We start from the raw sequence: 15,904 nt of genomic DNA, 5'->3' as shown, positions 1-15,904 counted from the left end.
ACAGAATTCCATAAGTTGTTACAGAATTCCATAAGTTGTTATACAGAATTCCATAAGTTGTTACAGAATTCCATAAGTTGTTATACAGAATTCCATAAGTTGTTAGAGAACTCCATAAGTTGTTACAGAACTCCATAAGTTGTTAGAGAACTCCATAAGTTGTTACAGAACTCCATAAGTTGTTAGAGAACTCCATAAGTTGTTACAGAACTCCATAAGTTGTTACAGAACTCCCATAAGTTGTTACAGAATTCCATAAGTTGTTACAGAATTCCATAAGTTGTTACAGAATTCCATAAGTTGTTAGAGAACTCCATAAGTTGTTAGAGAACTCCATAAGTTGTTAGAGAACTCCATAAGTTGTTAGAGAACTCCATAAGTTGTTATACAGAACTCCATAAGTTGTTACAGAACTCCATAAGTTGTTACAGAATTCCATAAGTTGTTACAGAACTCCGTAAGTTGTTACAGAACTCCCATAAGTTGTTACAGAACTCCATAAGTTGTTACAGAACTCCATAAGTTGTTCTACAGAACTCCATAAGTTGTTATACAGAACTCCATTAGTTGTTATAGAATTCCATAAGTTGTTAGAGAACTCCATAAGTTGTTACAGAACTCCATAAGTTGTTACAGAACTCCATAAGTTGTCACAGAACTCCATAAAGTGTTACAGAATTCCATAAGTTGTTACCGAACTCCATAAGTTATCACAGAATTCCATAAGAATTATATTTGGTTTTAATCTGATTAAATTACAGATCATCATTGTACACTACGTTATAAAGATACGGCAATGAGTGGTAAATGGCATGTTCAATCAACCAATCAAATACAACTGGCAATCTTTGGCAGACTGTTCCCCATTGGTACCAGTCATAGTTGATCATTATTGAATCAATGATATCTGAGTGTCCAAAATGTCAACCAAACTTAGATGGATGTGCCCATCGCTATCCAATTCATGCCCAATTAGTTTATTTAGTGGACTAGGTATGTGTATTGTGTGGATTTTCCTTGGTTTTGACAGACACTCCTCGGAAGGAAATAAAGTAGCAGAAATGGATAGATCAGAGGCTAATTAACATTTTTTAACACTGTTTCGATACCTCATTGAATTTGCACTCACTGTAAGTGTTGTACAGGCATGATGAGATGCTTTTTGATTGGCTGAAAAACTGATTGTATGGTAATAATTTAGGTCAACTGAACATGACCTCTTACCAGCCACTGTCAAATCTTCATGATGTAATGATAAACTGTGTTTAAATCAGATTGATTGGGTTTGTACTGAATTTGGTTTATATAATTTTACAGGATTTGTTATGAAAATTTCAATTCTTACTTTGTCTACCAATTTGAAGGACTTTAATTGTATTAACAGTTGCACAGATTTGCAAGAATTTCAATCTTATCAAATCTTTAAAAAAATAATGAACCTAATTTTTCCTGTCAGGCCTAGTTAATATAGACAATCTTACCTGCCAGGCCTAGTTAATATAGACAATCTTACCTGTCAGGCCTAGTTAATATAGACAATCTTACCTGTCAGGCCTAGTTAATATAGACAATCTTACCTGTCAGGCCTAGTTAATATAGACAATCTCACCTGTTAGGCCTAGTTAATATAGACAATCTTACCTGTCAGGCCTAGTTAGTATAGGTAATCTTACCTGTCAGGTCTAGTTAATGTAGACAATCTTACCTGTCAGGTCTAGTTAATATAGACAATCTTACCTGTCAGGCCTAGTTAATATAGACAATCTTACCTGTCAGGCCTAGTTAGTATAGATAATCTTCCCTGTCAGGTCTAGTTAATGTAGACAATCTTACCTGTCAGGTCTAGTTAATATAGACAATCTTACCTGTCAGGCCTAGTTAATATGGACAATCTTACCTGTCAGGCCAAGTTAATATAGACAATATCACCTGTCAGGCCTAGTTAATATAGACAATCTTACCTGTCAGGCCTAGTTAATATAGACAATCTTACCTGTCAGGCCTAGTTAATATAGACAATCTTACCTGTCAGGCCTAGTTAATATAGACAATCTCACCTGTCAAGTCTAGTTAATATAGACAATCTTACCTGTCGGGTCTAGTTAATGTAGATAATCTTACCTGTCAGGTCTAGTTAATATAGACAATCTTACCTGTCAGGCATAGTTAATGTAGATAATCTTACCTGTCAGGCCTAGTTAATATAGACAATCTTACCTGTCAGGCCGAGTTAATATAGACAATCTTACCTATGCTCAGGGATTGGAGGACTGGAGGACCACATCCTGAAGTCGGGGACAGTATCCAGTACTATCATGTGTCCAGCCTTCACTGACCTCTACTTCGATGCTTCACCAATCGTCAGGGTTGCTCTGGAACCCAAACATGCAGGTAGTTGTTGAATATATTTTCTCCCAAAGTTCATAAATTTATCTCCATTTTTTAGCCGTGAGAGATTTCTCCGACAACCCCTAGGTTATGACAGATTGCACATGCTAACTTCTGAACTGGAAATACTTTCGAAACTACTTTTTGTTTACAATTCATCGTCTGCTTTGTGTAAAGCTATTCATAACCCTAAAGATGACCTTTGAAATAGGGGTCACAAAATTGTCCACAATTCTCTCTAAAACAATAACATTTGAATCTGACATTGTCAACAATACACCTACATGTACCTCCCATGATGGTGATTGCGACATCATGCAGCTGCTGCAAGTGAAGAAATCGCACAACAGTATTTCCTTTTGCTCAATGTTTTATGGGTTCATAATCAGTGGTGGAACTTTTAATATCAACATTTACACCCATAATCACACTTCGAAATAAAATTCAAAAACGACCCCGCATGACCTACACAGATTCTGACAACAATGAAGGGTGACACTAGGTCAGTCAATTGATGAATGAGTGGCGTCACTGTAGTTCCCATGTTTTTATTTTGTGTTAAATATGCGGAAGAGACGCAAAGTTTTATGAAATGACAAGATGAACTATTGTTAATATCAGAATATCACGAATACCATATTTTGGTGTCTGTTTGAATAAATATTGTGAAACAAATTTAGACATATGTTTTCTTGTGTAATGATATTGGAATGCAAAGTTTTTGGGTTGTAATGGGTACTTCTTTAGCCTCATGTCCTACAACTAGACCGCTGTGCTCCAAACATGGTTGTCATGCTGTGACCTTGATGTGACCTTATTTTGTGACCTTATTTTATCTGTCCGTACAGGTGAAATGGGACACTTAGTGCGAGGACTGAGGCTGCTGAACCAGGCAGACCCATGTGTTCAGGTGTTGGTTCAGGAGACAGGCGAACACGTCATTATAACTGCTGGCGAGGTTCATCTACAGAGATGTCTGGACGACCTCAGACAGAGGTAAGTCATCACTGGGCGAGGTTTATCTACAGAGATGTCTGGACGACCTGAGACAGAGGTAAGTCATCACTGGGCGAGGTTTATCTACAGAGATGTCTGGACGACCTGAGACAGAGGTAAGTCATCACTGGGCGAGGTTTATCTACAGAGATGTCTGGACGACCTGAGACAGAGGTAAGTCATCACTGGACGAGGTTTATCTACAAAGATGTCTGGACGACCTGAGACAGAGGTAAGTCATCACTGGGCGAGGTTTATCTACGGAGATGTCTGGACGACCTGAGACAGCGGTAAGTCATCACTGGGCGAGGTTTATCTACAGAGATGTCTGGACGACCTGAGACAGAGGTAAGTCATCACTGGGCGAGGTTTATCTACAAAGATGTCTGGACGACCTGAGACAGAGGTAAGTCATCACTGGGCAAGGTTTATCTACAAAGATGTCTGGACGACCTGAGACAGCAGTAAGTCATCACTGGGCGAGGTTTATCTACAGAGATGTCTGGACGACGTGAGACAGCAGTAAGTCATCACTGGGTGAGGTTTATCTACAAAGATGTCTGGATGACCTGAGACAGAGGTAAGTCATCACTGGGCGCGGTTTATCTACAGAGATGTCTGGACGACCTGAGACAGAGGTAAGTCATCACTGGGCGAGGTTTATCTACAGAGATGTCTGGACGACCTGAGACAGAGGTAAGTCATCACTGGGCGAGGTTTATCTACAGAGATGTCTGGACGACCTGAGACAGAGGTAAGTCATCACTGGGCGAGGTTCATCTACAGAGATGTCTGGACGACCCGAGACAGAGGTAAGTCATCACTGGGCGAGGTTCATCTACAGAGATGTCTGGACGACCTGAGACAGAGGTAAGTCATCACTGGGCGAGGTTTATCTACAGAGATGTCTGGACGACCTGAGACAGAGGTAAATCATCACTGGGCGAGGTTTATGTACAGAGATGTCTGGACGACCTTAGACAGAGGTAAGTCATCACTGGGCGAGGTTTATCTACAGAGATGTCTGGACGACCTGAGACAGAGGTAAGTCATCACTGGGCAAGGTTTATCTACAAAGATGTCTGGACGACCTGAGACAGCAGTAAGTCATCACTGGGCGAGGTTTATCTACAGAGATGTCTGGACGACGTGAGACAGCAGTAAGTCATCACTGGGTGAGGTTTATCTACAAAGATGTCTGGATGACCTGAGACAGAGGTAAGTCATCACTGGGCGCGGTTTATCTACAGAGATGTCTGGACGACCTGAGACAGAGGTAAGTCATCACTGGGCGAGGTTCATCTACAGAGATGTCTGGATGTTTATCTCAATCTTTAAGTGTGGTCAGCCATCAAACAAATTGTAAAAACCAAGAGTTTATCAAACTTGTAAAAGTAATTTGTTCTTAATTGAGAAAGTTATTTAGGTGTACTGTATGAGCAATTTTGCAATACTAAAAGATGAACTGATAGTTTAGATTTTAACTCTGCAACAAATTATTGGTCTTGGAAGATGAATTATTTGTTTATGTTTTAGGTATGCCAACATTGAGCTGCATGCATCATCACCTATTGTACCTTTCCGAGAAACAATAATTAATCCACCTAAAACGGATATGGTAAATGAAGTCATCCAGGATCAGCCAATCAAAACAGCCAAGACAAAAGAGTTTGAGGATGATGAGGAAGTGATAGAGACAGGATTGGTTGAGATGTACACAACCAATCAGAAATGCTGTATCAGAATCCGAGCTTTACCTCTACCTGATGCAGTTACCAACTTATTGGAGGAAAATGTGAATCTCCTTAAAACTCTTCACAGATTTAATAAAGCAAAAGATTATGGACAAAACAGTGATGTCAAGGACACCGTTTTAGAGGCTCTCAGCCATCTCAAGTCAAGTATAAGGAAAGCTTTCACAGAAGAAGAGAAATCATGGACTGACTTCGTAGATAAAATCTGGGCATTTGGACCAAAGAGGGTCGGGCCCAATTTGCTGGTGAATCAGGTGGAAGGATATAACAGACCCTCTGTGTGGGACCTAAAGGGCTCAGAGAGACTCTTTAGGGATTTTGACAGTAGTATAGTTGGTGGTTTTCAAATGGCAACCCTTGCTGGTCCACTGTGTGAAGAGCCCATCCGAGGTGTATGTTTTGTGATAGAGAAATGGGAATATATTGACATGTCTTATGTTAGGCTTGCTAGGTTGAGTGAATCTGAAGGTGATACAAAATTACCTGAAGAGAATGGTGTACCAGCATCCCTGAGTAGCTCGTTAGAAAAAACATCAATTATAGAGGATGTAGATGAGAAGTGTGATAACAGAGACAAAGATGATGATAGTTGTGAGGTGAAGGATGTTATTAAGACCCAGAGGAGGAAGGAGTACGGGCCGTTTTCGGGCCAAATCATTTCCTGTGTGATAGCAGGCTGTAGGAAAGCATTCCAGACTCGTCCCCAAAGACTTATGGTAGCCATGTATAAATGTAACATCCAGGCCACCACTGACGTACTGGGTTAGTATACAGTCCAGTATGTGTTATAGATATATATATAATGGTTTTAGTGTCGTACTTGTGACAGATTATACTATATTAATTGTATGTGGTATCCAGTGGACATATCCACTAAATATCATGTTCAAATCTGAAGCAATAGAAAATGATTTATTTCCAAGCAGTGTTTCAGTGTATACTATACCTTCATTGGGACATAATGATTATACATGGTTTGACTGATTACAGTGTAAAAGATTTACACTTTGATGAATATAATTGTTTGGTTGGCCAGTAATGTATAATATAGGGATAGATCTTTCTTACATTTAATGTTTGGTTGGCCAGTAATCTATAATACAGAGATAGATCTTTCTTACATTTATTGTTTGGTTCTCCAGTAATCTGTAATACACGGATAGATCTTTCTTACATTTATTGTTTGGTTCTCCAGTAATGTATAATATAGGGATAGATCTTTCTTACATTTATTGTTTGGTTGGCCAGTAATCTATAATACAGGGAAAGATCTTTCTTACATTTATTGTTTGGTTCTCCAGTAATCTATAATATAGAGATAGATCTTTTTTTACATTTATTGTTTGGTTCTCCAGTAATGTATAATATAGGGATAGATCTTTCTTACATTTATTGTTTGGTTGGCCAGTAATCTATAATACAGGGAAAGATCTTTCTTACATTTATTGTTTGGTTCTCCAGTAATCTATAATATAGAGATAGATCTTTTTTTTACATTTATTGTTTGGTTCTCCAGTAATGTATAATATAGGGATAGATCTTTCTTACATTTATTGTTTGGTTCTCCAGTAATGTATAATATAGGGATAGATCTTTCTTACATTTATTGTTTGGTTCTCCAGTAATGTATAATATAGGGATAGATCTTTCTTACATTTATTGTTTGGTTGGCCAGTAATCTATAATACAGGGAAAGATCTTTCTTACATTTATTGTTTGGTTCTCCAGTAATCTATAATATAGGGAAAGATCTTTCTTACATTTATTGTTTGGTTGGCCAGTAATCTATAATATAGGGAAAGATCTTTCTTACATTTATTGTTTGGTTCTCCAGTAATCTATAATATAGATAGATCTTTCTTACATTTATTGTTTGGTTCTCCAGTAATCTATAATAAAGGGATAGATCTTTCTTACATTTATTGTTTGGTTGGCCAGTAATCTATAATAAAGGGATAGATCTTTCTTACATTTATTGTTTGGTTGGCCAGTAATCTATAATATAGGGAAAGATCTTTCTTACATTTATTGTTTGGTTCTCCAGTAATCTATAATACAGGGATAGATCTTTTTTTACATTTATTGTTTGGTTCTCCAGTAATGTATAATATAGGAATAGATCTTTCTTACATTTATTGTTTGGTTGGCCAGTAATCTATAATACAGGGAAAGATCTTTCTTACATTTATTGTTTGGTTCTCCAATAATCTATAATACAGGGATAGATCTTTATTTACATTGATTGTTTGGTTCTCCAGTAATCTATAATACACGGATAGATCTTTCTTACATTTATTGTTTGGTTCTCCAGTAATCTATAATACAGGGATAGATCTTTTTTTACATTTATTGTTTGGTTCTCCAGTAATCTATAATATAGGGATAGATCTTTCTTACATTTATTGTTTGGTTCTCCAGTAATGTATAATATAGGGATAGATCTTTCTTACATTTATTGTTTGGTTGGCCAGTAATCTATAATACAGGGAAAGATCTTTCTTACATTTATTGTTTGGTTGGCCGGTAATCTATAATACAGGGAAAGATCTTTCTTACATTTATTGTTTGGTTCTCCAGTAATCTATAATATAGGGAAAGATCTTTCTTACATTTATTGTTTGGTTGGCCAGCAATCTATAATATAGGGAAAGATCTTTCTTACATTTATTGTTTGGTTCTCCAGTAATCTATAATATAGATAGATCTTTCTTACATTTATTGTTTGGTTCTCCAGTAATCTATAATAAAGGGATAGATCTTTCTTACATTTATTGTTTGGTTGGCCAGTAATCTATAATAAAGGGATAGATCTTTCTTACATTTATTGTTTGGTTGGCCAGTAATCTATAATATAGGGAAAGATCTTTCTTACATTTATTGTTTGGTTCTCCAGTAATCTATAATACAGGGATAGATCTTTTTTTACATTTATTGTTTGGTTCTCCAGTAATGTATAATATAGGAATAGATCTTTCTTACATTTATTGTTTGGTTGGCCAGTAATCTATAATACAGGGAAAGATCTTTCTTACATTTATTGTTTGGTTCTCCAATAATCTATAATACAGGGATAGATCTTTTTTTACATTGATTGTTTGGTTCTCCAGTAATCTATAATACACGGATAGATCTTTCTTACATTTATTGTTTGGTTCTCCAGTAATCTATAATACAGGGATAGATCTTTTTTTACATTTATTGTTTGGTTCTCCAGTAATCTATAATATAGGGAAAGATCTTTCTTACATTTATTGTTTGGTTGGCCAGTAATCTATAATACATGGATAGATCTTTCTTACATTTATTGTTTGGTTCTCCAGTAATCTATAATATAGAGATAGATCTTTCTTACATTTATTGTTTGGTTCTCCAGTAATGTATAATATAGAGATAGATCTTTCTTACATTTATTGTTTGGTTCTCCGGTAATCTAATATAGAGATAGATCTTTCTTACATTTATTGTTTGGTTGGCCAGTTATCTATAATAAAGGGATAGATCTTTCTTACATTTATTGTTTGGTTCTCCAGTAATCTATAATACAGGGATAGATCTTTCTTACATTTATTGTTTGGTTGGCCAGTAATCTATAATATAGAGATAGATCTTTCTTACATTTATTGTTTGGTTCTCCAGTAATCTATAATACAGGGATAGATCTTTCTTACATTTATTGTTTGGTTGTCCAGTAATCTATAATATAGGGATAGATCTTTCTTACATTTATTGTTTGGTTCTCCAGTAATCTATAATACAGGGATAGATCTTTCTTACATTTATTGTTTGGTTGGCCAGTAATCTATAATATAGAGATAGATCTTTCTTACATTTAATGTTTGGTTCTCCAGTAATCTATAATATAGGGATAGATCTTTCTTACATTTATTGTTTGGTTGGCCAGTAATCTAATAAAGGGATAGATCTTTTTAGGTCACCTGAGACGAAGTCTCAAGTGACCTATTCTAATCGCCTTTTGTCCGTCGTCGTGCGTCGTGCGTCGTGCGTCGTGCGTCTGTAAACTTTTTACATTTTCGACTTCTTCTCCAAAACCACTTAACAAAATTCAATGAAATTTGTCAGAAAGTTTCTATGGCTGAAGGTCAACCAAAATTGTGAATTATATGGTCCCCAGCCCCCAGGGGCCTGAGGGGTGGGGCCAAAAAGGGTCAAATTGACTAAAACTTCAAAAATCTTCTTCTCTACTCTCAGATATGGTAGAATCAAATACTCTTCATAGATGGAAGGGTCTTCAGGTGCTTTATCAAAATTGTGAATTTCATGACCCTGGGGTCTCACGTTTGCCCCTGGGGAGGGGGTAAACTTTACTATAGTTTATATAGGGAAATCACATTTTTGACTATTATTTGTTGGATTTCTATTGGAATTCATTCTAACTTGGTTCAAATTATCAGCATTGGATTACAGTTTGATGTTATGTACATGTTGGCCCTGGTTGACCCCCAGGGGCTGTTGGGCGGGGCCAAAAAGGGTCAAATTGACTGAAATTTCAAAAATCTTCTTCTCTACTCTCAGATATGGTAGAATCAAATACTCTTCATAGATGGAAGGGTCTTAAGGTGCTTTATCAAAATTGTGAATTTCATGACCCTGGGGTCTCACGTTTGCCCCTGGGGAGGGGGTAAACTTTACTATAGTTTATATAAGGAAATCACATTTTTGACTATTATTTGTTGGATTTGTATTGGAATTCATTCTAACTTGCATCAAATTATCAGCATGGGATAACAGTTTGATGTTATGTACATGTTGGCCCTAGTTGACCCCCAGGGGCTGGTGGGCGGGGCCAAAAAGGGTCAAATTGACTGAAATTTCAAAAATCTTTTTATCTACTGTATGTTAGAATCAAACATACTCTTCATAGACTGACCCCATTAGGACTGATGGGTGGGGCCAAAAAGGGTCAATTTAGTTGGCCGAAATATTTCAAATCTCAGGTGACCGTTAAGGCCCTTTGGGCCTCTTGTTTACATTTATTGTTTGGTTCTCCAGTAATCTATAATATAGGGATAGATCTTTCTTACATTTATTGTTTGGTTGGCCAGTAATCTAATAAAGGGATAGATCTGTTTTACATTTATTGTTTGGTTCTCCAGTAATCTATAATATAGGGATAGATCTTTCTTACATTTATTGTTTGGTTGGCCAGTAATGTATAATATAGGGATAGATCTTTCTTACATTTATTGTTTGGTTGGCCAGTAATCTATAATACAGGGAAAGATCTTTCTTACATTTATTGTTTGGTTGTCCAGGTAAGCTGTATGCAGTGCTAGGGAAGAGGAATGGGAGTATCCTGGAGGGAGATATGACTGAAGGGTCCCAGATCTTCAATGTGGTAGCCACTCTCCCTGTGATAGAGAGCTTTGGGTTCGCCGAGAACATCAGGAAGAAGACGAGTGGACTGGCAAGTCCTCAGCTTGTGTTTAGCCACTGGCAGGTTGGTTTAATATTCTCACATTCCACGTAAATTGAAATCAAATCAAGATTCATTTTTAGGCAAAAGGAATATAAAGTCATATTTTTCAAAAGCCCACCAAAAAGATGTTTAAGTAAATTTAGTTATCCAATTACAGGGAAACTGTTAAGTTTATAATCAGAGACAATCTCTTTATAGAATGCATTTTTTTTCGAGCACTTTGGGTATGTGGTATATACTGTATTAGAATGTAATTAACTGTTGTCTAAATGTGTCCAAAGAGAAAGGAGTCTTCGTAATCATCTGATACCAATATAAACAAATAAAAAATGTGGACCTCATTTGAAATACATTCCATAGTTATAAAAATAGGCTCTTACATTTCTGATAACACAGACTGTTTAATTATTAAAGTAATTCAACAATTGTTAAATTGTGAATTACCTCCCCTGTATCATTCTTCATCTAGTATGTATTATGTAAATTAAAACTGGAAACCGAGGGAAAATGTGAGGTCCTGTTGTTTTTTCTTGTCAAGAAGATTATACTGTTTTATTTATAGGGTAAATATATAATGTTTTAGATCACAGGGTGATAAGGTGTGAAAAACTATCCGTTCCTTAAATAATCAATAACAATGCTGGGTCAGATCAGATAAAAAGTTCCGCATTCCTCTCACTAATTGGTACAGTATGTTATGTATACCTGCAAAGGGGTTCGTCATTTATATAGGCTATAAATGACATAGCCAGAGATCTCAATGTTAAACTTTTTCATATTCTTTAAAGCAAAATTCTAGAATAATTTTAGGAGGAATATCACAGTTGTCATATCTACTTTAGATGAATATATATATGTATTTTCTTGCTTTGCATATTACTTTTTTTGGACCTCATGAGGGAAAGTGTCCGATTCTTGAAATACTGAAATACCTGGTTTTGTCAGAATTTAACATGGGCATATATGGTGTGAATATTTCCAAAATACTGAATTATTGTTAATACTGATCACTTACTGAATTTAGTATTGTTACTGATCACTTACTGAATTTAGTATTGTTACTGATCACTTACTGAATTTAGTATTGTTACTAAGGTAGCACACCACAGTAAGACAGCCTGGCCATGGGCAATTTTTTTGTTAAGGAAATAACTCCTGTATTATGATATGCATAAAAAATGAAAAAAATAAATGTACACTATAATTGGTATATTCAGTATGAAGTAGTACATACAGGCTTCACATTTATTAAAACAAAAATCAATAAATTGGTTCCGGATTTTAAATATCCGGATTTTCCGAACGTGTGTTTACACAGGAAATTTAGTTTTGCCTACAGCGCAAAATGGAAGCCCACAGAAAAGGTAAGATAGCGGAAAAACTTAATTTACAACATATGTCCAAACAAGATTAATTCTGTCTTTGGGATAGAGATAGTTAATTTTAAATAGGTTTCAGAAAAAAAATTGTGTAGAGAATTGTGCCATTTTGGGTCAAATATCATAATATTTTGCAATTTTTGAGAATTTTTTAAGCTGTTACCATGGTATTCACAGCTCTAAAAATCACAGAAAATATCAGTTTACTTATCCTTCAGAGCTCTATTAAAATTGCAAATGTTGTACAGATTTCAAATATATATACTTTATTAGAGGTTATATGTAAGGTTAACTGGCAATGTTTACATATCTAAAACATGTGCCATATTTTTCAGAATTTGGCATTTTTACTGTACACTGCTACCTTATAAGGGCTGAAATATGTTATTTTTTGGAAATTGTGCTTAATTATGCTTGATTAAGCTTCATTTTAATTCATTATTGCTCAAAAATGCATAAAAACAATCTAAAACTTGTTTATTAACTGGCTTGTCATATTAGAAGAATCAAGGGAGGTAACTCGCATAACTACCCATTTTAAGGGTGGGTTAATTAAGCATAATGTTAATGAGTCAGTATAAATTGAAAAGATATTCTATGTTTTATAACAAACCCAAAATAACTTATTGGGTATCTAACAAACCATATAGACTGAATTCTGGTTTGGTTTACCTGATTTATTACCCCGTATCCATGGAAACTATTACAGTAAGTGTTATTTTTTGAAATATTTGGTGAAACCATTATTTTCAGTTTATTTATACAATGGTAAGCATGTAATTTCAATTGATTGAGTGTACGGTTGATACAATATTGTCAGTTATTGTCATTTCCTTCGGTAAAGCAGAAAAAATAGCATTTTCCGCATAAAATGGGATCAGCGGACACTTCCATATGATCATTGGTACATACCTGAATTACCGGGGTGGAAACAGATGACTGTGATGTCATAGGCATGACATTTTGAAATCTTGGATGTGATGTCATGATTTATCAGTTAGAATATTGCATGTGTTGCTAAGCTGAGGTTTGGAAAGGAATTTGGTTCTTTATTATGACACCATTGAGTATTTATGACGTCATAGATACCATCTGATGACGTCATAGTTACTGATGACGTCATGGTAACTATGACGTCATATTACAGGGCTAAATTTGATAGCTGTATAGTATTTTTTGCTTGATTACATGCACAGAGACTCAAAGTACCACATTCAACTCAAAACACAACTTTATTCAAGAGATATACAGAATTATGGGAGTTTTCATCTTTAAAATTACCTCCCCTTATTACTGGATTGGGAGAAAAAGTTGTCAAAATACACCTCTCAGGGAAATCAGCAATACTCGGTGACTATTAAAGATACACAGTAACCCGATATGTCATTTTGTTCGTCGGAACATATTCTAGACATTCATGGGGTTTTTAGTAAAATTAGAATTTAAAAAAGTGATGTATAAGGTAGCACACCACAGTAAGACAGCCTGGCCATGGGCAATTTTTTTGTTAAGGAAATAACTCCTGTATTATGATATGCATAAAAAATGAAAAAATAAATGTACACTATAATTGGTATATTCAGTATGAAGTAGTACATACAGGCTTCACATTTATTAAAACAAAAATCAATAAATTGGTTCCGGATTTTAAATATCCGGATTTTCCGAACGTGTGTTTACACAGGAAATTTAGTTTTGCCTACAGCGCAAAATGGAAGCCCACAGAAAAGGTAAGATAGCGGAAAAACTTAATTTACAACATATGTCCAAACAAGATTAATTCTGTCTTTGGGATAGAGATAGTTAATTTTAAATAGGTTTCAGAAAAAAAATTGTGTAGAGAATTGTGCCATTTTGGGTCAAATATCATAATATTTTGCAATTTTTGAGAATTTTTTAAGCTGTTACCATGGTATTCACAGCTCTAAAAATCACAGAAAATATCAGTTTACTTATCCTTCAGAGCTCTATTAAAATTGCAAATGTTGTACAGATTTCAAATATATATACTTTATTAGAGGTTATATGTAAGGTTAACTGGCAATGTTTACATATCTAAAACATGTGCCATATTTTTCAGAATTTGGCATTTTTACTGTACACTGCTACCTAATCACTTACTGAATTTAGTATTGTTACTAATCACTTACTGATTTCAGTATTAATGTTGAACACCCGTACAACCTATTCAGGTGAATACCAAGGTTCTCTTGTTTAAATATTAACATTTTGATGTAGGTTCTGGACGTTGATCCGTTCTGGGTTCCGACAACGGAGGAAGAATATCTCCATTTTGGAGAGAAGGCAGACTCGGAAAACAAGGCTCGTCAGTATGTCAATGCAGTAAGGAAACGCAAGGGGCTGAAAGTGGACGAGAAGATCGTGGAGCACGCAGAGAAACAGCGTACACTCACTAGAAATAAATAATGGATAGGATAAAAATCGTGTTTCAGAATCTGTATTGATAAAGGATCAGTACTTGTAAATTAATTTCATTACATTATTTATTCTGTATTGAGGACTTTATTAAAGTGTTAATGCTTGATCTTATATAAGTCTTTCACTATTAATGTTTTTCTCAAAGCATTTAAAAGATGATACTCTTGTTGAATTGTAATTTATGGAATAAATGATTTTAGATTTTTATAGAACATTGCATCTGTGTTTTTTTAAAACAATGGAATGTAATATTCCTGAATATGGGAGATAATTGACCAATCAATTTCATCTCATTTCTGAAAATATCTTTTAGTCCATTGTCAAATATTTTATTATCTAATTCACCCATTTCCTTCTCAATCAATTTTTTTATCATTATTCTTAAACCAGTACAGCATAGGTCTTTTTCTTTTCATTGAAAGTTTAGACTTGGTTTCTGATTTTGAGACTAATGTGAAAAACAAGATGGCCACCAGTATCTTAGATTTTGACATTTTGATCAATTTTCAAATAAAGTTCCCTATGGTGTTGAATTATAAGACTGATAGGGAAAATGCCATCTTGGATTTTGCTTTGCCAGATACCCATGTTAGATTACACTACACTTGATAAGTGTGGTGTAGCATAGTGCAATAACCGTGGGTATCAGACAATGGGATTGTGACACTTTTAACAAGCTTGTTATCGAAGTACAGCTAGGACATTTTCCAGTTTCATATATATTTCTACTGGTCAGAAGAACAAGATAGCCTTGGAGTTTTGAGTTAAAGCTTGCCATCACTTTCTTTAAAAGAAGGTGTACCGAGGCGTATCTTCCCGAACTAGTTGAGCATGGCTAATTTAGAGACTGATCAGAACAGGAAGCTATCTTGGATTTCCACCACAGAATTCATCACTAAATCATACAGTATTTCGGATTTAACTCATGTTCTGCATATGTTATTTCCCTCCGACAAGGTTGAATGAATAATATACAAATGGGTTTGGTTGGTCTTAAAGTTTCCAGAGCCTAACTCAACCTCAAGGTCCAGTAGTGATTTTGGTGAGTTTTCACCTGTATACATTCCCTATTACCTGATGATAGTCTAAAATTAATATTTCCAGAACATTTATCTAAAATTCTCTGAGGTAATATATTGCTTGTAACTTGATATGTACATCAAATCTTATGGTTTAGCATTTTCTTTTCCTACAGTGGAATTTTCAATTTCCATATTTTTGCTGTTACCATGGAAACACACGGCCAATATCATTAATTATGCTTGTTTCTGGACCACATCTCAGCACAATGTGGTTGATATCGAAGAAAAAAGGAAACAAGAAGATAAATAAATAAATTTTATTTGACTTGTTAAGCGATCATGCTTGTGACAAATGGTGATGCTTGCATTGCTGTTGGCGATGCTATTGTACAGACAACACTAACGAAGCCGACATTCACGGTTCTATAAACTCACACTTCTCATACAATCATTCTGGAAAGTATTAACACTTTCATTATTAAATCTGCA

The 15,904-nt window shown here is 35.2% G+C and overlaps 1 protein-coding gene across 2 annotated transcripts in view; it reads left to right on the top strand.

The window, feature by feature from the left end:
- The window catches only part of LOC117335223 (elongation factor-like GTPase 1), a 39,786-nt gene extending 25,181 nt beyond the window's left edge, over positions 1-14,605 (top strand). Inside the window, exons 17-21 of one of the 2 annotated variants that reach the window (XM_033895211.1) lie at positions 2,260-2,391; positions 3,237-3,384; positions 4,921-5,900; positions 10,412-10,596; positions 14,193-14,605. In XM_033895211.1, the coding sequence (XP_033751102.1) occupies positions 2,260-2,391; positions 3,237-3,384; positions 4,921-5,900; positions 10,412-10,596; positions 14,193-14,381 (1,634 nt within the window). In that variant the 3' untranslated portion in view covers positions 14,382-14,605. The remainder of the gene's footprint in view (positions 1-2,259; positions 2,392-3,236; positions 3,385-4,920; positions 5,901-10,411; positions 10,597-14,192) is intronic. The other variant, XM_033895212.1, reaches the window with a different exon arrangement.
- The last annotated feature ends 1,299 nt before the right edge of the window (positions 14,606-15,904 follow it).

The sequence above is a fragment of the Pecten maximus genome, chromosome 9, assembly GCF_902652985.1.
Source record: "Pecten maximus chromosome 9, xPecMax1.1, whole genome shotgun sequence".
Taxonomy (NCBI): domain Eukaryota; kingdom Metazoa; phylum Mollusca; class Bivalvia; order Pectinida; family Pectinidae; genus Pecten; species Pecten maximus.
The sequence above is the reverse complement of the archived record's forward strand: the minus strand, read 5'-3'. Positions and strand labels throughout refer to the sequence as shown.